The sequence below is a fragment of the Trachypithecus francoisi genome, unplaced genomic scaffold (genome assembly GCF_009764315.1).
Source record: "Trachypithecus francoisi isolate TF-2019V2 unplaced genomic scaffold, Tfra_2.0 Lachesis_group7, whole genome shotgun sequence".
In the NCBI taxonomy this organism is placed as follows: domain Eukaryota; kingdom Metazoa; phylum Chordata; class Mammalia; order Primates; family Cercopithecidae; genus Trachypithecus; species Trachypithecus francoisi.
Window position 1 is genome coordinate 22,274,155 of NW_022681472.1, and position 26,740 is coordinate 22,300,894.

The following is a 26,740-nucleotide window of genomic DNA, read 5'->3' on the forward strand; positions in this document are numbered from 1 at the left end:
GCCATACATAATCTCCTTTAAAACAACAAATCTGTAAGGTAATTGTTAAAATTATCCTCACTTACAGGCAGGAAAATGAGATGCAGATGTTGAGTATTTTATCCTAGGTCACACAGTTACCAGGTATTTTATTGGGACCAAAAAAGATGACTAGTTTGTGACATTTTATTGATATATATTATATTGTACTTTGGATGATCATAAATTCAAAAGTATGTCTTATGATGGATTTTCTTTAAAATCAGATTGTATTTGGCTTTGATGTATGCGTAACTAGAAGACTTATAAAATTAGTTCATATAATGTTATTTTTAAAAATTTTAGTTAAAAAAACAGTTTCCTGCTATGGCCCTGAAGATTCCTGCCAAGAGAATATTTGGTGATAATTTTGATCCAGGTAAGAAACAACTTCATAGGCCAGCCATGAAGTGATCGTTGAAGTTTGAAGAAGTAAATTAACATATTCATTGCACTGTATAGCAGTGCAGGACTTTAAAAGATCTCATGCCCTATGAAAATAATGCCTCAGGAAGGTGCTTACTGTCTACTAGGCATTGTTTTAAGTACTTCGTGTGTTTTAATTTATTCGATCCTCACAATTTTGTGAGTTGGGTGTTATTGTTGTTATCACTATTTTTATAGATAAGGAAACTAAGACACATTAATTTGCCCAGGACCACATGCAGATAGTAAAGGGCAGATTTGGAAGCCAAATTCAAGCAGTCTGACTTCAGATAAATTTATCTGTCCATGGGCTGGGCGCAGTGGCTCACACCTGTAATCGAAATACTTTGGGAGTGCGAGGCAGGAGGATCACTTCAGGCTAGGAGTTTCGAGACCAGCCTGGGCAACCTCATCTCTACAAAAATTTAAAGTTTAGCTGGGCATGGTGGCATGAACCTGTAGTCCCAGCTACTCAGGAGGCTGAGGTGAGAGGATTGCTTGAGGTCAGTAGTTCAAGGCTGCAGTGAGCTGTCATTGTGCCATTGCACTCCAGGCTGGGTGACAGAGGGAGACCCTATTAATATTTTTTTTTATTGATCCTTCAAGTTAATTTGGGAAACTTTACTGACTTTAAATCAGTGTCATGAAGAATATTCACTTTTATATTCAGAAACATTAAATATATACTGTGTACATAGCAACTTGCAGGCCTCTAAATGGGATACCAAAAAGATACCCTAGGCCGGGTGCGGTGGCTCACGCCTGTAATCCCAGCACTTTGGGAGGCCAAGGCGGACGGATCACGAAGTCAGGAGATCAAGACCATCCTGGCTAACATGGTGAAACCCCGTCTCTACTAAAACTACAAAAAATTGGCCGGGCGCGGTGGCTCAAGCCTGTAATCCCAGCACTTTGGGAGGCCGAGACAGGCGGATCACGAGGTCAGGAGATCGAGACCATCCTGGCTAACACGGTGAAACCCCGTCTCTACTAAAATATACAAAAAACTAGCAGGGCGAGGTGGCAGGTGCCTGTAGTCCCAGCTACTCGGGAGGCTGAGGCAGGAGAATGGCGTAAACCCGGGAAGCGGAGCTTGCAGTGAGCTGAGATCCGGCCACTGCACTCCAGCCTGGGCGACAGAGCGAGACTCCATATCAAAAAAAAAAAAAAAAACTACAAAAAATTAGCCAGGCGTGGTGGCATGCGCCTGTAGTCCCAGCTACTTGGGAGGCTGAGGCAGGAGAATCGCTTGAACCCAGGAGGCAGATGTTGCAGTGAGCTGAGATCGGCGCCACTGCACTCCAGCCTAAGTGACAGAGCGAGACTTCGTCTCAAAAAAAAAAAAAAAAAAAAAGATATCCTATTGCTCACCCTTCGGGAGCCCATTGACACACAGGGTCTCAGCATCTAGCACCTATATGACTAAAGCTGTGAGCATGGAATTTTCCCCTAGAACCCAAGAGATTAATAGAAGTCACAGGTGTCTACTTATAGGGAAACAGAAGTCTTCTTATTCACCAGGAATTCTATCAGAAGAGTCATCTGTCTCTGCCACGGATGAATCCCAAATGGATTGCCCTCCTTCCCCAACTAATTTGCTTGTAACCGGTTAAATTAATACCTTACATGTCTGTGTAAGAAAAGAAAGAAAGAGAGAGAGATCTTGGTCACTACTCAAGATAAAAGCTCTAAGGTCCCTTATCTTGACTGTGCTCTCTCTCCATCCTAACTTCATACCATTCATTTTCCTCCCAGACCATATCACTGTATCCTATAGAATTCTGCCCACCATTAACAGACTGCTCTTTATCCTGCATCTTTTTCACATTTCTTCCACATTCTTCCCTTAATTAAAACTTTTCCCCCCAGAGGCTGCTTTGCCTATAGCCCTATAGAATAATAAGGAGGCTTATTATTCTTTACACTTTATGAAACTCAGGATTGGAGAAGGTTCTCACTTCCCTGGTTACATACAGAGATTTTTTTTTTTTTTCTCTTGGGAGTATGTAGCACATTTCATTGTAATTGCTAATCTGTCTTATAGTAGGCTGTAGATTTTCTGAAGGTGCAGACATGTCTTTTTTTATTGGTTGACAATGGCAATATACTGGTTTTAAAGTATTACTTTATTTAAAACTGGCAAATACTAGGTTTTAAAGTATTGCTAAATATATGAACCCATTAATAAAGAGAAGCAAGAGAAAATTGAGTTGGCACAACAAAGCCAGATTATATTCTGTAGACCTGTGGCTTTTGTACTCACGCTTTGTTTTCAGCAGCAGAACACTTTTTTCTCAATTGAAATCTTATGGAGGCCAGATATGGTGGCTACGCCTGTAATCCCAGCATTTTGGGAGGCCGAGGTGGGTGGATCACTTGAGGCCAGGAGTTCAAGACCAGCGGCAACATGGTGAAACTGCGTCTCTACTAAAAATAGAAAAATTAGCCGCGCGTGGTGGTGTGTGCCTGTAGTCTCAGCTACTCGGGAGGCTGGGGCAGGATAATCACTTGAATCCAGGAGTCGGAGGTTGCAAGTGAGCCAAGATCACGCCATTGCACTCCAGCCTGGGCAACAGAGTGAGATTCTGTTCCCCAAACACACACACACACACACACAAGAAATCTTATGGAAATGTAATATGTGAAAAAAAATTTAAATGGACCTGTTTTGTTGGTATAACAGTGAAGTATCTCCTTGGAGCACAGGTTGAAAAGCATCTTCATGGGTAGCGTGTTGGCCTTAGTGGCATTTGATCAAGATGTGAAACTGACAGTGGGTAATTTATGGTGGGCACAGCAGAGGAGAGGCTGGGAGACTGCTTAAGGTAATAGTCCAGTAGCCCTGGCATTAGATAATGAGTATGGGGACTAGGGTAGAAATAAGGTTTAAAAATGTGCAATGTACGAGAACTCCTTTAATGAAAAATCTGGAATACATCTTGATGATTGCTTAGGTAACAGACATATAGAGAAGAGAATGAGAGATAATTGGAGGGTCTGGCCTGGGTGACTGAGAGAATTAACTAATTAGAAGTGGCAGAAAAATATTAAGAAATCAAACTACTAGTGATAATATGAGACTGGAACTTGGGTTGGAGTTCTGTAGAGTCCTTAACTAATTACTTAAGACAATTATTTAATCAAGGAAAGAAAGCAAAGAAGTAAAAGACTGGCAACAATGCTGCTTCATTGTTAAAAGCAAGATACCAAGCTGCATGCTCTTTGGTACTTTGTTTTGATGAATTAATTGACACTAAAAACTGATTTTTTTGAAGAACTGTTTGTCTATCCTGCGTATATCGAATATGCGTAATATTACATTTCCATAGGATTTCTGTTCACTGCATACAGTGAAAGGGATCATATATCACAGAGATGTTAGAAAGTCCTGCATTGGGGAAATCAGATCTAAGTCAAATTCAGAAAAACAGAGATGGATAAGATGCTCATTTGGTTACACTTTGGGGATACAGGCATTCCCATATTTTTCTGGTGGAATAAAAAGTGGTACAATCCATGTTGAGGGGAATTTGGTAATGTTTGGAAAAACTGTGAATGCGTTTTCCCCTTTGGCCAAGAAATCACATTTCTGGCCGGGCGCGGTGGCTCAAGCCTGTAATCCCAGCACTTTGGGAGGCCGAGACGGGTGGATCACGAGGTCAGGAGATCGAGACCATCCTGGCTAACATGGTGAAACCCCGTCTCTACTAAAAATACAAAAAACTAGCCGGGCGAGGTGGCAGGCGTCTGTAGTCCCAGCTACTCAGGAGGCTGAGGCAGGAGAATGGCGTAAACCCGGGAGGCGGAGCTTGCAGTGAGCTGAGATCCGGCCACTGCACTCCAGCCTGGGCGACAGAGCGAGACTCTGTCTCAACAAAAAAAAAAAAAAAAAAAAAAAAAAAAAAGAAATCACATTTCTAGGAAGCTGTCCGTAAAATAAACTGCATATGATATGTAGACACAAGACTGTATGTATTGTGACACAATTATTAACAGAAAAACTGGAAACAATGGAAATACTTTTCCGATGGAGCTGGATATAACGTACTTGTAAAAAGGAACAAAAAAGCTCTTTATGTATTTTGCTATGGTGTGATCTCCAGAATATACCGTTAAATGGAAAAAAAAAAAATCACAGTACAGCAAATGAATTTGTATGGTGTGTATTTTTTGTGTAGGAAAAGCTATGGAGATTCAAAAAGAAATAATGGAAGAATAAACGAAAAACTAATAAAACTAGTGACTTTAAGGGTGAAGGAGAGATCGGGAAAGGCAAAAGGGGTGGAAGTTAGATGCCCTTGAATGAATTTTGTTTGTACCTTTGACTTTGGAACCATGTACACATTTTAAACAATTTAAAAACAAAAATAAAAATGCAATAACAAAGCAGCCTCTAACAACTGAAAATAAACTGAAGGAAAAAACCTAACTTAATTTAAATAACTTTAAAACATGGGATTTTGACTGTAATTCTTCATGGGATATATTGCTAAGGATAAAAACAAAAACCCATGGACAAATTTTACACTGCATTCAGTAGTGTTAATGTTAGTTATATGGAGTTGTTATTCTGTCATTAATGTTACTATCATGGAAACCAAGATTTTAAACAGGAGAGGAAAGTGATACAAACAAAATCAAAGATTTTAAGTAAAAATCCTGTCATTTTCTTTTCTTTTTTTTTTTTTTTTTTGAGACAGAGTTTCATTCTTGTTGCCCAGGCTACAGTGCAGTGGTGTGATCTTGGCTCACCACAACCTCCACCTCCTGAGTTCAGATGATTTTCCTGCCTCAGCCTCCCAAGTAGCTGGGATTACAGGCATGCGCCACCATGCCTGGTTAATTTTGTATTTTTAGTAGAGATGGGGTTTCTCCATGTTGGTCAGGCTGGTCTCAAACTCCCAACCTCAGGTGATCTGCCCGCCTTGGCCTCCCAAAGTGCTACGATTACAGGCATGAGCCACCACACCCAGCAGAATCCTGTAATTTGTAACTTAATTTGGTGATAGAGTTTGAAATATTTATTTATTTTATTTATTTATTTTTTGAGACAGAGTTTCACCCTTGTTGCCCAGGCTGGAGTGCAATGGCATGATCTCGGCTCACCACAACCTCCATCTCATAGGTTCAAGCGATTCTCCTGTCTCAGCCTCCCGAGTAGCTGGGATTGCAGGCGTGAGCCACTGCACCTGACCCATAATTTATTTTTTTAGCTTTGTAAAAATATTTTCTAGCACTCTCTCTTGGAAATACCTAAAAATAATAACAAGTAGTAACCAACACCCCTAGCATTCAGATTGTGATCTCTAAGTACCATTTCCCTCTCAAAGGAACCAGAGTTCCATGGAGAAATGGTGATCCCAGATCCGGCACAGGAAATGTACAAAGTGATCTCAGGACAGCTTGCCTGAAAGCAAGGAAGCTATTTAGGATGGCTGGAGTTTTATCAAAAGAACACAGGAGCCCAGCTGTTGGGGCTTTTACTGAGCAAAAATTAGATGGCATGGAGAAAGTAATTATCGTAGCAGGTTAAAGCACATCAGTATAAAGACTTTCCAATTTACTTTGCTTGTTTAGGGGGGAAAAAAACCTCATGAAATGCTGTAGAAGTTACTAGAGTAAATTTATTTGCCAAATCAATAAATTAAAAAATCAAGGATTTATCTTGCCTTTGTTGTATGAAATGTAATTTCTTTGTACCAAAGAGATAATGTTGGAAAATACTTGGTAGTGGAATCACAGTTCATAAATAGAAGAATCACAGAATGATAGAACTGGAAAATCCTTATACAACTTCTGATGAATTAATAGTTCTAGGCAAAGACCATCAGTGATTTGAAGACTTTACTGGGGCGGAAGGATCTGCTTCTAAGATGGCTCACTCATATAGTTTTTGGTAGAAAGCCTTGGTTCCTTGTGAGTGGGCCTCTTCTTAAGGGGCCTTGAGTGTCCTTACAACATGGTAACTGGCTTCCCCAGAGTGAGTGATCCAAGAGAACTAGCAAGGAGGAAGCCTTGTTGCCTTCTCTGACTTAGTCTTGGAAGCCACATGCCATCACATCCACCATATTCCTCTCATTAGAAGGTAGTCATTAAGTCCAACCCCCATTCAAGAGAGAAGAATTAGTTCTACCTGTTTATTAGAGGGAAATAAAAGAATTTATAGACAGAGGCCGGGCGCGGTGGCTCAAGCCTATAATCCCGGCACTTTGGGAGGCCGAGACGGGTGGATCACGAGGTCAGGAGATCGAGACCATCCTGGCTAACACGGTGAAACCCCGTCTCTACTAAAAAAAAAAAAAAATACAAAAAACTAGCCGGGCGATGTGGCGGGCGCCTGTAGTCCCAGCTACTCGGGAGGCTGAGGCAGGAGAATGGCGTAAACCCGGGAGGCGGAGCTTGCAGTGAGCTGAGATCCGGCCACTGCACTCCAGCCTGGGCGGCAGAGCGAGACTCCGTCTCAAAAAAAAAAAAAAAAAGAATTTATAGACATTATGAGAGAGTAATTTCATGGCTTTACTATTTTTTTAAAGATATTACCATTTAGAAATACTGATTTATTCCCCCCTCCACCAAAAAAAAAAAAAAAAAAAAACAGCCTGAGAATTGCTTTAAAATACTCGAGAAAAAAAAAAAAAAGTGAGGAATGAGGATAAATGAAAGAAATTGGAATAGCAGAATATTGATAAATTTTAAAGTAGGCGAATAAGGTTCTCATCTTTTGTGTACTTGTGAAGTTTTTCATAATAAAAAGTTAAAAATAAAGTTGGCTGGGCGCAGTGGCTCATACCTGTAATCCCAGCACTTTGGGAGGCCGAGGTGGGTGGATCACCTGAGGTCAGGAGTTCTAGACTAGCCTGGCCAACATGGTGAAACCTCATCTCTACTGAAAATACAAAAATTAGCCGGGCGTGGTGGCACGCGCCTGTAATCCCAGTTACTCTGGAGGCTGAGTCAGGAGAATTGCTTGAACCTGGGAGGCAGAGGTTGCAGTGAGCCGGAATCACGCCATTGCACTCCAGCCTGGGCAACAAGAGCAAAACTCCGTCTCAACAACAAAAATAAATAAATAAATAAAATAATACCTAAGAAAAATGTTCTGAAATTCCCTTTTTAACTTACCTCATGATTGGTAGCCATTTTATGGGATTTTTGCTTATCTTTTTGAGTTCTTATCCTGCAGCTTAAGCCTATGTCTTCTTTTTCTTTTTTCTACTTCTTTATTCTAGTGTTTGTCAACCTGTATAAGATACATCTTACATACTTGAAGGCTGATTTTAAGAATAATCTCTGCCTATACTTTTTGTTAACATTTTATTATGAATTTAAAGATTTTTTAATAGGATACACCCAGAGGAAACCATACTTTTAACTTTATATATATATATATATATATGTTTTTGAGTCAGTGTCTCTTGCCAGGCTGGAGTACAGTGGTGCGATCTCAGCTCACTGCAATCTCTGCCTCCCAACTCAAGCGATCCTCCCACCTCAGCCTGCTGAGTAGCTAGGACTACAGGTGTATGTCCCCATAGCTAGTTAATTTTTTATTTTTTTGTAGAGACATGGTGTCGCTATGTTGTCCAGGCTAGTCTCAAACTCCTGGCCTCAAGTGATTCTCTCACCTAGGCCTCCCAAAACTGTGGGATTACAGACATGAGCAACTGCGCCCAGCCTTTTTAAAATTTCTAATTGAAATTTCTTTTGAATTACAACAGATACATTCATGTAACTTCTTCATCAGAGAGATTTTTAAGAATACATATTTCTAACTATAATTCTTAAAATAATATATAGGTCTTATATAAATTCTTGGCACTTACCCTATACATTATATTCTTACCTGGAATTTTTTCAGATATTTGCAAGCTTAGTGTTGATCTAAAAAAGTAAATTTGGAATTTCCCCTGAATTCTGACTACTACTAGACTTCTTTGTCTTCTTATATAGGGCTTTACATAGCAATTTTAAAACTGTTAAATAGTCAGTAATGAAATGACACCTAGAAACACTTAAGAGCAGTATGGGCTATAGCTCACTGAGGAAAGGAAATTCCTCTCTTCGCACTGGCCTTCAAAAGTAAAATATATCTTCAGTAAGCATCCACAGAACAATTTAAAGCTGCTTCCATATAGTTATTAGGTTTTCTTTGAATATCCTAAATGTAGTCATTCATTTTAGTTCTTCATATGTTACTAAGTTCAGTTCTCAAGAAATAACTGTGTTTCAATTATAGTTTTTAATGTAAACCTCACATGTGCTTTGCTACCTGGTGACATTATGAATGTCCTTGAAAGAGTTTAATAAGATACCTACCTGAAATTCTTCAAGGAATTCTTAGACGAACAAGAAAAAAGTACCAAGTACATGCATCTGGCTCCCAAAGACCAGACCTGATTTTATATTTGTTTATATTTGTATGAAACCTATGAAACCATACCTTCCATTTAAGAAATGGAAATAAACCTGAAAATGACCCATCATTTTGGTGACAAACACTATACATTATACCTTTATTCAGTAGAAATCAGTTTACTAAACCAAAACTCATTATCAAGTGGAATATTTTTTATGGGTTTTTATCCAGACATTCGCCATATAGGAGACAGTTTCTCAAATCACATGTGTTTAATTTTTAGAGTGTATTTCTTCAGAGTTGGCTGGGTGCTGTGGCTCATGCCTATAATCCCAGCACTTTGGGAGGCTGAGGCAGGCGGATCACGAGGTCTAGAGTTCGAGACCAGCCTGGCCAACATGGTGAAACCCTGTCTACTAAAAATACAAAAATTAGCAAGGTGTGGTGGTGCGGGCCTGTAATCCCAGCTACTTTGGAGGCTGAGGCAGGAGAATCGCTTGAACTCAGGAGGTGAAGGTTGCAGTGAGCCAAGATCACGCCACTGCACTCCAGCCTGGGTGACAGAGCAAGACTTTGTCTCGAATTTAAAAAAAAAGAGTTTAGGATAATGGCTTTGAGACCCCACAACCACTAATAATAATAACAACAACAAAAGTAATAGTATCTAATAATTATTAGCTATAAGTAATGCTCTTACCATCTGCCAGACATCCTACTATAAACTTATATGCATTATCTCATGTAATCCTATAACAGCATTATGAGTTATAAATATTGTTACTATCCACATTTTACAAGTAAAAATTTAAATATTGGAAAAGTTCAAGGTTAGGAAATGGGAGAGACAAAGATACTTGAATAAAGTTTTCTAATTCCAAGAAAAGTGTGTGTGTATTTCAAAGTAAAGAAAGGTTTGTGCTTAATATTTATTCTTAAGCTGCTATTGCATGAGCTTCAATTATCAACAAACAAAACACTTCAAAAATACTGGACAGGCTGGGCACAATGGCTCATGCCTGTAATCCCAGCACTTTGGGAGGCCGAGGATGGTAGATTGCTTGAGCCCAGGAGTTCAAGATCAGCCTGGGCAACATAGTGAGACCCTGTCTCTACAAAAAATACAAAAATTAGCCAGGCATGGTGGTGTATGCTTATAGTCCCAGCTACTCGGCAGGCTGAGACGGGATGGTTGCTTGAGCCCAGGATGCAGCAGTTGCCGTGAGCCTAGATCACGCTACTGCACTTCAGCCTGGGCAACAGAACAAGACCCTGTCTCAACCAAAAAAGAAAAATTTAAAAAAAGAAAATACTGGACAATTACTTGTTAGGAAAGTATGCCTGTGTATTTTTTAAGTTTTTTGTTTTTCACAATGGAAGTTAAACTAGAGTTTTAGTGATATTCAGTTAACCAATTAATCATTATTTCCCAGTTGCAAAGGATTTCCAGAAATCCTTATTTTTTTTAATTTGTGTGATTTTCAGTATCAGTGTCATAGTGTTAGTTTTTATTCCTTGTCTGGTAGTACATGAGGAGTTGGACAAAGCAATGTGCTTCTCCAATTTTTGTAATTAGTCTATTTAGAGTCTATAATAGGCAGTTTTTGAGAACTTTCTTTTTGGAGGTAAATTGTCTGCTTAGTTTTAATTTTAGTATATAATTACATATATGTAGTATATAATTATATATTATATAAATACAATGATTCATATAATATATATAATTTCTAAGTATGTATTCTTTGTGTGACAAGTAGCATGTGTTTAAAAATAGCTTCTTAATCAAAATTTACTATCTATCTTGTGCTTGTCTATTATATAACTGTTGATGATAATTGCATAGTCTGATACAAATAATCCTAATAGTTTATATTTCTCTTCCAGATTTTATTAAACAAAGAAGAGCAGGACTAAATGAATTCATTCAGAACCTTGTTAGGCATCCAGAACTCTATAACCAGTAAGTAATTTTTGTTGTGTTCTAAAGGGACACTCACACCAAACCTAAGAATACTGAATAGTCCTTACATAAATTGTGTTTGTTCTATGAAACATTACTGTGCTATATATGTTTGTAAAATCTTCCTTGAGCATTTTCTTCCTGATACTCTTTCTCCCCTTTTCTCTTCGTCTTATTTTCTTTTTTCCTTTTGTACTTGCATTAGTTTTATAGATTAAACTTGAAATGAATTAGCATAATAAATTAAAGCATCTTGCTAATTATTTGGTATTATATTTTATCTATACCTTCAAAAAGCATTTAAGTACCTGCTACTTGCATTGGGAATATAAAGCTAAGTGTCATCCCTACCTTCCAGAGGCACAGGCTCCCAGTGTAGTGGGAGAGGCAGGCATATATTAATAAACAAGAAATTGAAGCTGGATAATTTTTATGATAGAGGTGCTAGAAGATAGCAGAGAAAGGTGTAGGCGTCTCTTCTTGAGGAGGTCAAGGAAGGCTTCCTGCAACTTAAAGGATGTGTAATCATTCGAGGAAAAAAGAGAATGCATTCCAGGCGTAAAAGGATACAGAAAGCCTGAACCGTCAGGACACTTAACATTTCCTGGACTGAGTAGATTTTGGGAAAGAAGACGAAGTTGAAGGAGTTGTCTGGGGTTGGGCACACATGCCACCGTTTCTGTTCCACTTGGGTCGGTGTTCTGTTGACCCACATGAGGCCGCCATTCTTTCTCAACACAGTATTCCAGCAGCCATTAAGATAAAGGCGCTTTCCCAGCCCTGTGGGTGTCTCATGCTGACAGGTTTAAACTTCTTTCTGTAGGCCAGTAGCTCCCAGCTGGGAAGGTGGAGGGTTGTATCAGAAATACCTACAAAAACAGTGGTAGATCTGTGGTTTGGCTTGTTTTCATTTTTGAGTCTGGTAGTTGTTTTATGAGTATTCATTACATTTATTGTGTTTTGTAATTTATGTTATAATACTTGTGTGAATAAAGTTTTCTAAGAGGAAATGAAGAGGATAAATATTTGAATAGCTTTTCCGCAGCTCACCTATCTGTGTAAACTAAAAGTTGCCTATGGGCAATGGTGTAAATATGACACACTTTAACAGTCTTTCAGAACCACAACACTGAAGAACTGTATTTTTGAATAATTTTTCTAAAAAAGATGATTATCATTTATATGGTTCTTTAGAGCTCACAGAGGCCTTCTACTATTCTGAACAGGCCCTCTGACCTGCTTTTTAAATTTACTTAATTGAATTTACTAAATTACTAAAATGCTAAAACTGGATTTCCTCTGACAACGTCTTCTGGTCAGGGATTTCCCCTGATGCTCCCAGGTTAGGGCAAGGGTCAAGCAGGTCTCACAGTCGTGGTCACACCAGCATTAGGCAGTGCAGTAAGAACAGGTATCCTCTGGCAGGTGGCAGAAGGGCATGAAATTTGGTAGTATACCTGAACTCACAGTTCCATTGTCTAGTCTATTCCTCAGTAAAAAGTCTTTTTATTTGACTCTTTGTTTAATTATTTTCTTAAACATTATGCCTTTTCCTGGGGATATGCACTATGCTACCTTCACCTTAGACCCACCCTTCTAATCTCTAATTATTGCTATGTACACTGGAGATTACTTTGATTGGCATATTACTGGCTTGTGTGAAATGTAATTCATGCATTCAAAGCTTGAATTTTAACAGAGCTGGCATGGAATAAGTATGCAATAAATGGTAGTGGTTATTACTTCTCCTAGTATTTTAAGTTATTCAGAACCCCTAAGACTATATAATAAATACTAAGTATTCATTCTGAATCTTGACGTGCAGTATTATAAATATGTTATATTTGGCATTAAAATTCAACTAAAAGCAATTGGATTATTTTAAATTGCCAGTTTCCAAAACCTTATACTGTGAAATACACAATTCTTAAGTATACAATTCAATGGAGTTTGAAATATATATACACCCTGTAACCATCACCATTCCATTCATGATAAAAGATATTTCCAGCACCCCAAAAATAGCCAAGAGTCTTTTAAACTGGGTTTTTTTTTTGTTTTTTTTTTTAAAGAAGTCTCACTCTGTCACCCAGGCTGGAATGCGGTGGTGCGATCTCAGCTCACTGCAAATTCTGCCTCCTGGATTCACACCATTCTTCTACCTCAGCCTCCCCAGTAGCTGGAACTACAGGGCGTGCCACCACGCCCGGCTAATTTTTTTTGTTTTGTTTTTTTAGTAGAAACGGGGTTTCACCGTGTTAGGATGGTCTCAATCTCCTGACCTTGTGATCTGCCCACCTCAGCCTCCCGAAGTGGTGGGATTACAGGTGTGATAAGCTTAATTTTTTAACTGACATTTTCTTTTTAGCAAAATGTGACGTTTCCTTTTTTTTTTTTTTTTTTTTGAGACAGAGTCTTGCTCTGTCACCCAGGCTGAAGTGCAGTGGCAGAATCTCAGCTCACTGCAATCTCTGCCTCCCAGGTTCAAGTGATTCTCCTGCCTCACCCTCCCAAGTAGCTGGGATTACACGTGTGTGCCACCACACCCAGCTAATTTTTGTATTTTTAGCAGAGACGGGATTTCACCATGTTGGTCAGGTTGGTCTCAATCTCTTGACTTCGTGATCTGCCTGCCTCGGCTTCCCAGTGTGCTGGGATTACAGGCGTGAGCCACTGCACCTGGCCCACATTTCCTATTTTCTACATCTTTTCTGTTGTTAACAGAACTTTTAATTTTCATGCTCTTCATTTGAACATCAAGCTGTTCTTAAAATAGTAGAAATTTAAGAGGGCAAGAAGAGAAGCCAGTCAGCAAGTTTATCTTGAGCCCCTCCTGTGTACCTGTTATTACTGTTAAGGAAATGTACTTTATTTTTTATTTTTATTTTTTATGTTTTTGAGACAGCATCTTGCTCTGTCACCCAGGCTGGAGTGCAGTGGTGTGAACTCAGCTCACTGCAATCTCCACTCCCCGGGCTGAAGCAATTCTCTCACCTCAGCCTCCTGAGTAGCTGGAATTACAGGTGTGCGCCACCACACCCAGCTAATATTTGTATTTTTAGTAGAGACGGGGTTTCATCAACAGGCCAGGCTGGGGTGGAACTCCTGACCTCAGATGATCTGCCTCCCAAAGTGCTGGGATTATAGGCATGAGCCACCGTGCCCAGCAGGAAATACACTTTAAAAATAGCTTTTCTTCTGGCCAGGCACAGTGGCTCATGCCTGTAACCGCAACACTTTGGGAGGCCAAGGCAGGTGGATCATGAGGTCAAGAGATTGAGACCATCCTGGCCAATGTGGTGAAACCTCATCTCTACTAAAAGTACAAAAATTAGCCGGATGTGATGACGTGTGCCTGTGGTCCCAGCTACTCGGGAGGCTGAGGCTGGAGAATCGCCTGAACCTGGGAGGCAGAGGTTGCAGTGAGCCGAGATCATGCCACTGCACTCCAGCCTGGTGACAGAGCGAGACTCATCTCAAAAAAAAAAAAAAAAACCTTTTGTTCAGTAGAGAGAAAAGCTTTTTTTTTTTTTTTTTTTTTTTTAAACGGAATTTCACTCTGTCACCCAGGCTGATGTACAGTGGCCTGATCTCTGCTTACTACAGCCTCTGCCTCCCAGGTTCAGGCAGTTCTCCTGCCTCAGCCTCCCAAGTAGCTAGGACCACAGTGTGTGCCAGCACACCCGCTAATTTTTGTATTTTTAATGGAACCGGGTTTCCCCATGTTAGCCAGGCTGGTTTCGAACTCCTGACCTCAAGTTATCACCCCTCTCGGCCTCCTGAAGTGCTGGGATTGTAGGTGTGAGCCACCATGCCCGGCCAGAAAAGCTAATTTTTAAGATGACTTTATTAAAAACATTTAAAAATCATTTTCAAAATAGAATAAAATGTTAGTATCTCTCTCATCTCTGGATGAAAAAGGGTTTTCTGAGCATATTGTCAGTGCATGACATTATCACAGAGTAAAACAATGAAAAATTTGACTAATAAAAACTTTGTGCACGGTGGCTCATGCCTATACTCCCAGCACTTTGGGAGACCAAGGCAGGCAAATCACTTGAGCCCAGGAGTTCAAGACCAACCCATGCAGCATGGCAAAACCCCCTCTCCAAAAAAAATGCAAAAAATCAGCCTGTCATGGTGGCATGTGCTGGTAGTCCCAACTGCTCAGGAGGCTGAGGTAGTAAGGTAGGAGGATCACCCGAGCCCAGGGGATCCAGGCTGCAGTGAGCCGTGATTATCCCACTGCAGTCCAACCTGGGTGGCAGAGTGAGACCCATCTCTAAAACAGCAAAAGCAAAAAAAAAAAAAGCAGAACTTTGGAACCCCCAAATCATAAGTAAAATTGAAAACCAAAAATACGGAAAAAGCTTTCCATGATAAAGGACAATAGATAAATACATTTAACATAGAAAGAGCCCGTGCAAACATTTAAGACACTAAAAAAAAAAAAAAAAAAACCAGCACAAAGCACATTGAATGGTTCACAAAGAAGGACACAGAAATGGCTTATTGTCAGAGAAACTAAACATTTCCTTATGTATTTAAGAAATGAGGCCGGGCGCGGTGGCTCAAGCCTGTAATCCCAGCACTTTGGGAGGCCGAGATGGGTGGATCACGAGGTCAGGAGATCAAGACCATCCTGGCTAACATGGTGAAACCCCGTCTCTACTAAAAAATACAAAAAACTAGCTGGGCGAGGTGGTGGCCGCCTGTAGTCCCAGCTACTCGGGAGGCTGAGGCAGGAGAATGGCGTGAACCCAGGAGGCAGAGCTTCCAGTGAGCTGAGATCCGGCCACTGCACTCCAGCCCGGGTGACAGAGCGAGACTCCGTCTCTAAAGAAAAAAAAAAAAAGAAATGAAATGGAAGCAGAAATACCTTATTTTAATTTTATTGAGTATAACAAAGAGAAAAGTGCCCAGATCAAGACTGTACAGCTCAATAAATTATGAGAAATAAACATCACTGAATTATATCATCCCCCCAGGCCAAAAAAGAAAATATTATGAACACCCTTGAGATCTCTTACACATCCTCTTTCAGTCTCTATTTTTCTTCCTTCCCACAGGTAACTATCAGCCTAACTTTTAACAAAATAGACTAGTGTGTGCCCTGTTTTTGAACTTTATGTAAATGGAACCATACAATATGTGTTCTCTGTCTGGCTTATTTCCCAGCCATGTGAGAGTCATCCATGTTGTTGCATGTAGCTATAGTTTGTTCATTTCCATTGCTGTATAATGTTCCATTGTATGACTATACCACAGTTGATTCATTCTACTGTTGATGGGCATTTGAGATACTAATATTCATATTTTCTGACTATTATAAATAATACTGCCATTAACATACCTTTTGGTGCACATGTGCCAACATTTCTGATGTATCTTGGAGTAGAACTTGTGGGATGTAGAGTGTGTATATGTTTAACTTTAGTGGATAATGCAAAATAGTTTTGCAAAGTGATTTACCTGTTGTACATTTTCCATCAGCATATGAAATCATGTTGCTTACCTCATTAACACTTAGTATTGTCAGTCTTCCATTTTAGCCATTCTGGTGAGTGGGTAATGGTATCTTACTGTTGCTTTAATTTTGCATTTCACTTTTTACTGAAAGTGATACTGAGTAGTTCCTCTTTAAAATACAGTTTTTGGCCGGGCGCGGTGGCTCAAGCCTGTAATCCCAGCACTTTGGGAGGCCGAGACGGGCGGATCACGAGGTCAGGAGATCGAGACCATCCTGGCGAACATGGTAAAACCCCGTCTCTACTAAAAAAATACAAAAAACTAGCCGGGCAAGGTGGCAGGCACCTGTAGTCCCAGCTACTCGGGAGGCTGAGGCAGGAGAATGGCATAAACCCGGGAGACGGAGTTTGCAGTGAGCCGAGATCGCGCCACTGCACTCCAGCCTGGGCGACAGAGCGAGACTCTGTCTCAAAAAAAATAAATAAATAAAATAAAATACAGTTTTTGACATCAAATTATCCAAGATGTTAATATAAAATGTAACATTTAATGCTAGTCAAGCCTGAGAGTCTTCAGGATGTTCATATACTGCTAGAAGAGTATAAATTGGTACAACTGGTCTGGAAATCAGTCTTACAAACTGTATTTGTTTAATACTGTAAAATGGTTTACAATTCAGATGAGTAATTTTATTTTTAAAAATCTGTTCTGAAAGTCATAGAGTTCTGATACTATGCACAAAGATTGTCAACTGCAGCATTGTTTATGGTAATGAAAAGTTGGAAGTCATACCCTCAAGTGGAAGAATCATTGAGTAATTTTTAGTACATTCATGTTATGTATCATGCATCTATCAAAAGTGATTGTTTACAAAGTTTTTAACAAAATAGGGAAATGTTTATGATGTAATTTTAAAGTGAAAATTTAAATATATTGTGATCTTAAATGTGCAGAGAAAAAGACTGAAATAAAATATGCCAAAATGTTAACAGTGGTTGCTTCTATGGTAAGATTGAAAATCCCCACCCCTACATTTTATAAACCTTTTTTATTAAGTTAAAAATTCACCATTTAAATTATTCTAAAGTGTACAATTCAGTAGTTTTTTGTTTTTTGTTTTTTGTTTTTTGTTTTTGAGACAGAGTTTTGCTCTGTCACCCAGGCTGGAGTGCAATGGTGCCATCTCGGCTCACTGCAAACTCCACCTCCCGGGTTCAAGAGATTCTCCTGCCTCAGCCTCCTGAGTAGCTGGGACTACAGGTGCGTGCCACCACACCCGGCAATTTTTTGTATTTTCAGTAGAGACAGGATTTCCCTATGTTGGCCAGGCTGGTCTTGAACTCCTTACCTCTTGATCCGCCCGCCTCGGCCTCCCAAAGTGCTGGAATCACAGGTGTGAGCCACTGCACCCAGCCCAGTAGTTTTTAGTATATTGACGATGTTTTACAACCATTATCACTAATTCTATCACCTCAAAGCTAATCTAACATTTTCATCCCCCTAAAAAAGGAACTTTACCTCCAAATTCTCTCCTCCCCCAACCCTTGGCAACCACTATTCTACTTTCTGTCTGTACAGATTTGCCTATTAAAATGAAAGTATAGTAGGTGACTTTTTTTTTTTTGCCTTTGTTCATTTAGCATAGTTTTTGTGAGATTCATTCATGTTACACCATGTATTAGTGCTCTCCATTCCTTTTTATGGCTGTATAATATCCCATTGTATGGATAACACCACATTTTGTTTATCCATTCATCCAGTGGTGAACATTTGGGATATTTCCACTTTTTGGCTGTTACGAATAATGCTGCTGTGAGAAATCATGTATGAGTTTTTATGTGAACATATATTTTTATTTATCTTGGGTCTTTGCCTAGGTTTGGAATTGCTGAGTCTTAAGGTAACTCTGTGTTTGACTTTTCAAGCAACTACCAAACTGTTTTCCACAGTGGCTGTACCATTTTACATTTACACCAGCCCAATTCTTTTTCTTTTTATTTTTTTCCCATTTTGTTTATTTATTTTTAGAGCCAAGTTCTTGCTTTGTCACCCATGCTGGAATGCGGTGGTGCAATCTTGGTTCACTGCAGCCTCAGCCTCGAGGGCTCGAGTGATCCTCCTGCCTTAGCCTTCTGAGTAGCTAGGACAGGTTTATACCATCATGCCTGGGTTTTTTTGTTTTTATTTTTTGTGGAGACAGAGTCCTGCCATGTTGCCCAGGCTGATATCCAACTCCTGGCCTCAAATTATCCTTCTGCTTCAGCCTCACAGAGCATTGGGATTACACACATGAGCCACCACTCCTGGCTAAAGACTCCTCTTTTTAAAAATAATTTTTCAAATTTCAAGTTTCCTACAAATAATATATATTATTTGATTAAATAATTAAGGACAGACGGGGGAGAGGGTGCCAGGTATGGAGATTTAATTATTCCCCACAGCCGTCATGAGTCCATCTGTGGGCCATCTCTAATTGTAGTCCATTTTTTTCTCTTCATCCTTCATCTTCATAGCCATTTCCTAATCCCCCCATTGATACCCGCTTTAGAGTGTTTGATATTTGTCCTTATATATCTGTGTATCTTCGGTAAACAGACTGATGTTTTGTGTCTGTGAGTATTTAATATATATATAAATGGTACTGTGCTATAGTTTCTTGCTTCTGTTGACTAGTATTCCCTGTAGGCAATTACCATAGTTGACTTATTCATTTGCCTGGTGATAAATGCCTATTTTGCTTCTAACTTCCTGTTACAGAAAATGCTGCAATGAACATTATAATTACATGCCTCTCACTGGACCTGCACATAATTTTTTCTATGGTTTACCACAAAAATTAGAATTTCTGGGTCCAGGGAAAATGCATACACAGTTTTACCAAGTGTTACCAGATTGCTTTTTCAGAAAAGTTGCTTTATTCTGCATGGTCACCAACAATATTTGAGCATTTCTCTTACCCTATTTTTTTTTTTTTATCAACTTTTGGTATTATCTGTCTTTCTAACCTTTGCCAGGTAATGGACATAACATATCTCATTATCATTTTAACTTACATTTCTCTGATTACTAGTGAAGTTAGCTGTCTTCACAAATATGCTTGCCATTTGGGTTTTCTTTTCCATGTACTTCCTGTTTATATGTTTGCCCATTTGTCTGTTTCTCTATTTTAAAAAAATTAATTTGCTTATTACATTTATAATAATGAATATTAATGGATTCTGTTTGACTTTCTTACTGTAAATGCTAATATAGTTACTTCTATTTTGATTTTCCTTTTAAAAGGGAGAAACACTGTAGAAATGCTTTTGAAGTTATAATAAAGTTAATTTTTGTTTTTAGTCCAGATGTCAGAGCATTCCTTCAAATGGACAGTCCAAAACACCAGTCAGATCCATCTGAAGATGAGGATGAAAGAAGTTCTCAGAAGGTATTAAGAGGAATTTTCTTTCTTAATAGAAAAAGTACCATTCCCCAAAGATGAAATTAGTGGCTTTAGGACACTTACTTCAAATGAAGTAATTTCATCCATAGTAGAGTTTCTACTATGTAGAACGCATAAAAACAAATGCACATATCTCTTACAGATGACTATTTCTTTTTTCGTTTGAGATGGAGTCTCACTCTGTCACCCAAGCTGTGGCGCAGTGGCACAATCTCAGCTCACTGCAACCTCCACCTCCCATGTTCAAGTGATTCTCCTGCCTCAGACTCCCCAGTAGCTGGGATTACAGGTGCCTGCCACCATGCCTGGCTAATTTTTGCATTTAGTAGAGGTGGGATTTCACCATATTGGTCAGGCTGGTTTCAAACTCCTGACCTCAAATGATCCACCTGCCTCAGCCTCTCAAAATGCTAGGATTATAGGCATGAGCCACTGTGCCCAGGCCACAGATCACTATTTCTTATAAAACATATAGAATGAGTACTTTTTATACTAAAAAGTAATATAGGTTAATCAGACAAATTTGAAAATAGTAGGTAAAAAGAAAAGTATTACCCATATTATTGCACCCACACCTAGAAATTTTTAACATTCTGGTGATTTTCTTTCCTATCTTCTCTAATGTATAGGGTTTTAAAATTACCTAATTTTAATTACGTAGTGTATACAATTTTATATTCTGCTTTCTTCACTTTATGTCTTATTTTATCATTATTGCCACACTTGAAACTATTTTGAATTTTGGCCAACAGAAAAGGCCTTCTCAACCACATTACATCCCACTTCCTCTGCATTGTCAGGATTTTCTATACAGAACAGTCAGTACACACATACCAGTTGGCATCAACTAACTTTTATTTCTGTAATATATATACATAATTAATATGTGTTCCTAACAGAATAGGGTAGCCTTGTTTTGTTTCTTGTTTGTTTGTTTGTTTGAGATGGAGTCTTGCACTGTTGCCCAGGCTGGAGTCATTGGCACGATCTTGGCTCACTGCAACCTCCGCCTCCCGGGTTCAAGCGATTCTCCTGCCTCAGCCTCCCTAGTAGCTGGGACTACAGGTGCCTGCCACCACGCCCGGCTAATTTTTGTATTTTTAGTAGAGACGGGGTTTCACCATATTGGCCAGGCTGCTCGAACTCCTGACCTCCTGATCCCCCTGCCTTGGCCTCTCAAAGTGCTGGGATTGCAGGTGTGAGCCACCACACCTGGCCAGTGTTGTTTTTAAAACTAAATCGTGATGGCAATAAGTAAAATAGGCTTGTGCCTTATTATGATGTTTTCAACATTTACCTTAGTTACGTGGGAGAAGTAAATTGTAATAATTTAACTCAAATTATTACTCTGTAGCAATTAAATTATTATAAATGTTATATAAATATATCTACATAATTCAAACTTTTAAACAACTATTATTAAATATGTACATGAAAATCAGAGATGATGGGTTGAAACACAGTTTTTCTTTATAATGCCTGTTAATTCTGTTATGGCTGTTTTTGTGATTTAAAAGATAACATGGTGCATTGGAATATTAGTGTCCTAGGGCTGAAATCTTCATTTTGAAAAAAGACATACTCCTTTTTTGTGACTGCTGTAAAGTAGTAATTTTCCTTCTCAGATACCCCAAGAAGATTCTCAGTTAAGAGAACAAATGGAACTTTACATCTGTGATATGGTTGCTCCTAGGACAATATAAAAAACTTAAAAAAAAAAAAAAAAACTCTGTAGCTGGTCAAAAGAGAAACAACAAACCGGGAAAACATTCGTAATAAATAAGGCATAACAAGAAATAACGTATGTGTGAAAAGCTCATACAAATGGGTTTTTGAAAAGAATGATACTTAACACTATAGTAGATCAAAGGAAATGGGGCGTGAAGGAATACTCTTAGTAAAAAACATAGAGGAAAATGTTCAACGTTGATGCTATTAGCAAATGAAAATCTTAGAGAGATTTTTATTGCTCTATCAAATCAATAAAAATGTAAATAAAATATTGCAGAACTGATAACAGTAAGGTAAAACGAGCACCCTTGGTCATCATTGGTGTCATAATTTTCTGCAACTTCTTTGGAAAACAATTAACATCAGGAATTGATGCAAATGAAATAATCCACACAGAAAAAAGCAAAAGATGTTCATTTCTGTATGATCTGCTAAAAACAATATTAGAATCAACCTAAATATTTACCAGTCACTTAGTGTTTGTCCATATATGTTATGCATTTTATTTTTGAAGATCAGATTTTAAGCTTCGATATATTAAGCGAAATCACTATTTAAAATGTATATGCATATTCACACAGTATGATTTACAGTTTTTAAAAAATATGCAAATACTATATGAAAGTAGTGTAAATATTTGCAAAATTATATATTGATAAGGTTGTGGATTTTAAAAAACCCTTTTCCTAATATTTTTGACACTTTCCAGCTATTAGTATTTTTAATTGAAAAATGAATATATTCAAGTAATGTTTTAAAGATTAAAATCTATGTAACCGTAATTTTTCATGTTTTGCTTGCTACTCATGTGAGACTGGGTAGGTTTAGGTTATTTGAAGACTATCTTGCCTTGCAGTGGAAGACAACTGCAGACAACTTGAAGACAGAACCAAGCTGAAAGATCTCTGGGTTCTGCCACTGTTGACTTTAAATCTGAGTTTTGTTCCTTTTTTTCTTTTTCCATCCATAATGTCTGAAACTTCCACTAGAATCCCTTGAGGTTTTAAAATACTGATAAAAAGAATTTCTTTTAAAAAAGGAAAAAGCCATACTTTGTCGTATAATTGTAACTATTTATTAAGGATTTTTTTTTGTTTTTTGGAGATGGAGTCTCGCCCTGTCACCCAGGCTGGAGGGCAGTGGCAGGATCTCGGCTCACCGCAGGCTCCACCTCCCGGATTCATACCATTCTCCTACCTCAGCCTCTCGAGTAGCTGGGATTACAGGCGCCTGCCTCCACGCCCAGCTAATTTTTTGTATTTTTAGTAGAGACAAGGTTTCACCGTGTTAGCCAGGATGGTCTCAATCTCCTGACCTTGTGATCCGCCAGCCTCGGCCTCCTAAAGTGCTGGGATTACAGGTGTGAGCCGCCGTGCCCAGCCTATTAAGGACTTTTAAGTGAATAAGTGAAGCTCCTAGCTGGAATGTTTTAGAAGGCATCTGGACCTACCCCCTTATTGATACAGAGAAAAATAGAGGCCAAGGGAAGTCAAGAAACTTAAATGATCTCAATTAGTATTCATTCTGTTAAGAAATTATACTTCACCCTCAATTTAGTGACTGGATATTGTCTTCAGAAATAGTAAGTACAGTTGTCTAATTATATATCCTAATAATTTTCATCATTTCAGAAATGTGCTCCATTAGGGAAATCCTTGCCGAAATAATAAAATCTAATTACATATTAACATACTTCAGGGGATAAGTTGTTCATGTTGTTTAATCTGCACTATATTTAATCCTCTTCCTTTTTTTTTTTTTTTTTTTTGAGATGGAGTCTCTCTGTTGCCCATGCTGGAGTGCAGTGTTGCAATCTTGGCTCACTGCAACCTCCTCCTTCTGGGTTCAAGTGATTCTCCTGCCTCAGCCTCCCAAGTAGCTGGGACTACAGGTGTGCGCCACCATGCCCAGCTAATTTTTGTATTTTTAGTAGAGATGGGATTTCACCATGTTAGCCAGGTTGGTCTCGAACTCCTGACCTTGTGATCCGCCTGCCTGGGCCTCCCAAATTGCTGGGATTACAGGCGTGAGCCACTGCACCCAGCCTTCCTTCATCTTTATGAGAAAAATTTATAGAATGGAAAATTAAACCAGTTATCTGCACATTCATTAAAAGAATAAGTGTATTAAAATTACAACTCAGTTTGAATTACATTGTGAGAGTCAAAGGAACACTGAAATATTTATTTTTTTCTTCCGTTTTTAGTATTTATTTGTTTGATTATTTTATAGCAGTTTCTTAGTAGAAAGAAACACTAATATTTAAACATTAAAGGCTACTCTTATGTTAAAACTATGCCATAACAGGACTAATCTCATTTAATGAATTTTTTTTATAGGTATAACAATAGGAAATAAATTTGAATTGTAACTACAATGCTGGTGCCAATGTTGTTTCTTCATAAGAAACTTCTTTATTTTATTTATTTATTTTTTTGAGACAGAGTCTCACTCTGTCGCCCATGGTGGAGTGCAGTGCTGCTATCTCAGCTCACTGCAACCTCCACCTCATGGGTTCAAGGGATTCTTCTGCCTCAGCCTTCCGAGTAGCTGGGATTCCAGGTGCTCATCATCACGCCCAGCTAACTTTTGTATTTTTGGTAGGGACAGGGTTTCACCATATTGGCCAGGCTGATCTCGAACTCCTGACCTCAGATGATCCACTCACCTTGGCCTCCCAAAGTGCTGGGATTATAGGCATGAGCCACCGCTCCCACTCAGAAACTTAAGAACTTTTGAAGGATGAGATTATTTGCCCTTTATTTGAAGAAATAGTTTATATTCTAGAGATTATAAATTTGAAATGAATTTAAGTAAAAATATATATTACATATGTCTATAATAAGAAGTTTGATAAGATAAAATTTTCTTGGCCGGGTGCAGTGCCTCATGCCTGTAATCCCAGTACTTTGGGAGGCTGAGGTGGGTGAATCACCTGAGGTCAGGAGTTCGAGACCAGCCTGGTCAACATGGCAAAACCCTATATGTACTAAAAATACAAAAATTAGCCAGGCATGGTGGCATGTGCCTGTAATCCCAGCTACTTGGGAGGCTAAGGCAGGAGAATCGTTTGAACCCACGAGGTGGAGGTTACAGTGAGTGAAGATGGGGCCACTACACTCCGGCCTGGGCAAGAAGAGTGAAACTCCATCTCAAAAAAAAGAAAAAAAAAAAAAGATTGGTTCTGATTAGAGAAATTTTTAAAAGCTTTTTTATATTTATAGCTTATATGAAGTATAATTACATAGAACACTCATAAAAGTATACATTTTTGAAACATTTATAACTGATTTAATTATCTGAATGTATAGTTTTAAAGTTTATTTATGTGAAGCAGAATTTACTTACACTTGGCTTTTATAAAAAGCTCACTCTGATAGGATCACTAGATTAATCTTCTGGGATTTTTGAGTTAAAATTTTAGCTAATTATTAATGAACTAGAATCTTTTATTACTTAAATTATTTATAGCATACTAGGTAAATAAAGATTTGCTTCTAAATTAATACCAGGACTTAAGCTTACTGTGTTAACTGTTGCAAAGAGAAAAGCCTATATAAAATGTTAGCACTACCACAGTGCTAGAGTTAGAAAGAAAAGGCCGGGTGCGGCGGCTCACGCCTGTAATCCCAGCACTTTAGGAGGCTGAGGTGGGCGGATCACAAGGTTATGAGATGGAGACCGTCCTGGCTAACACGGTAAAAACCTGTCTCTTCTAAAAATACAAAAAAATTAGCTGGGCATGGTGGCGGGCACCTGTAGTCCCAGCTACTCGGGAGACTGAGGCAGGAGAATGGCATGAAACCGGGAGGCGGAGCTTGCAGTGAGCCGAGATTGCGCCACTGCACTCCAGCCTGGAGTGAGACTCTGTCTCAAGAAAAGAAAAGAAAAGAAAAGAAAAGCACTGCTTTCTATGTTTGCTTTGTCTATGTTTACCTACCATCAAATTAAAACTGAAAACCCGGCATTTGCGATCATCATTGTCATCATCCTATCATTTCTTTGATAAACTATTTGAAAACTTGAAAAACAAGCCATTTTTAACCAGTTTTTTAAAAAGTGATCCCTCTTAAATTGCGGTTTCAATACCCACCTCCTCCAAGGAGCTTTCCTCAGTTTATTTCATTCATTTGCAAACTTAGAGCTTGATTTCTGGCTTATTGTTTTTTCTTACAACAGTTCTTGAAAATTACCATGAGAAAAATGATTATATTTTTGTCAATTATGTGTATTTCCAAGTTAAGTCTATACCCTTACTGAGAATCAGGACCTTGGGTTTCTTTAACATGGCAACAAAACAAATATTTGTGGTACAGTTATAAATATTTTATTTCAAAACATTAATTTTTGATGCTCCAATAAGAATGTTGTTTTTTTCCCCCCATCTTAACAGCTACACTCTACCTCACAGAACATCAACCTGGGACCATCTGGAAATCCTCAGTATGTTTAATTTGTTCCAAACAATTTTTTAACTGAATTTTAGGAAGATCTTTTTTGAGAGTATGCAGATATGTATAATTACACTAATTTAACTGGAGGCCTTTGAAATATAACCATAGTTACAGTGAATACAGTGCTATCATATGCTTGACTGATTTACTGCTCCAGCTTTTCATTGCTTTAGGAGAGCCCTAAGGAACTTTTAATCCACAAATTGTTAATTGGGTTCTGCTGTTTTGTCATCAGTTTTCTGGGGTGTGTGTGTGTGTGTGTGTGTGTGTGTGTGTGTGTGTAAAATCAGTAGACCATATTTCCCAAGGGACCATAAGGACCATAAGTCCTATGAGGTCCCCTGAGAAAAAGCACCCTTGCAGGCCTAATTGACATTCTGCTGGTGTTTGGTGTGATTGGTGCACTCCTGTTGTTAGCCAGCTTGTTCCAGAGGAGTCATAATGGACATTAGAATATTAAAGGCTATTAAACTTTGTTTACCCACTTTCTCCCCATATTCCCAGACTTAATTGATTATTAGTGTCTGCCATGGGTTGGAGGAGGAATGTGGTCTTGCCGCCCTTACTTACTTAATTATCCTTACAGGCATATTACATTTATTCTGAAATGTTTTTTCATTGTAGGCTTTCCCTACCCTTTCTCTACCCTTTTGCTCTACTTGGAGAATGATTATAGGCAGATGGGAGAAGTGGTCCAAGGACTGTGTCCTGGGACACTTCAACATTATGAGGTCAGGAAAGAACTGCTTACAGAGACTGAGAAAGAGCAGTCAGTAAGATAAGAGAAAAACCAGGAATATGGTTGCCTGAGGTCAGGGGAAGAGTGCCTGAAAGAGGAGGGAGTAATTAACTGTTAATGTTGCTGATAGGGCAAGTAATACGAAGAT

General features: G+C 38.7%; 1 protein-coding gene across 10 annotated transcripts in view; it reads left to right on the forward strand.

Annotated features, from left to right (window-relative positions):
• LOC117079346 (serine/threonine-protein kinase Sgk3) overlaps nt 1-26,740 on the forward strand; it is a 196,272-nt gene that overhangs the window by 135,977 nt on the left and 33,555 nt on the right. For 9 of the 10 annotated variants that reach the window (XM_033203160.1, XM_033203166.1, XM_033203161.1 and 6 more), the window contains 4 exons: nt 325-397; nt 10,682-10,757; nt 19,566-19,653; nt 25,793-25,842. In XM_033203160.1, coding sequence (XP_033059051.1) covers nt 325-397; nt 10,682-10,757; nt 19,566-19,653; nt 25,793-25,842 — 287 coding nt within the window. The remainder of the gene's footprint in view (nt 1-324; nt 398-10,681; nt 10,758-19,565; nt 19,654-25,792; nt 25,843-26,740) is intronic. The other variant, XM_033203169.1, reaches the window with a different exon arrangement.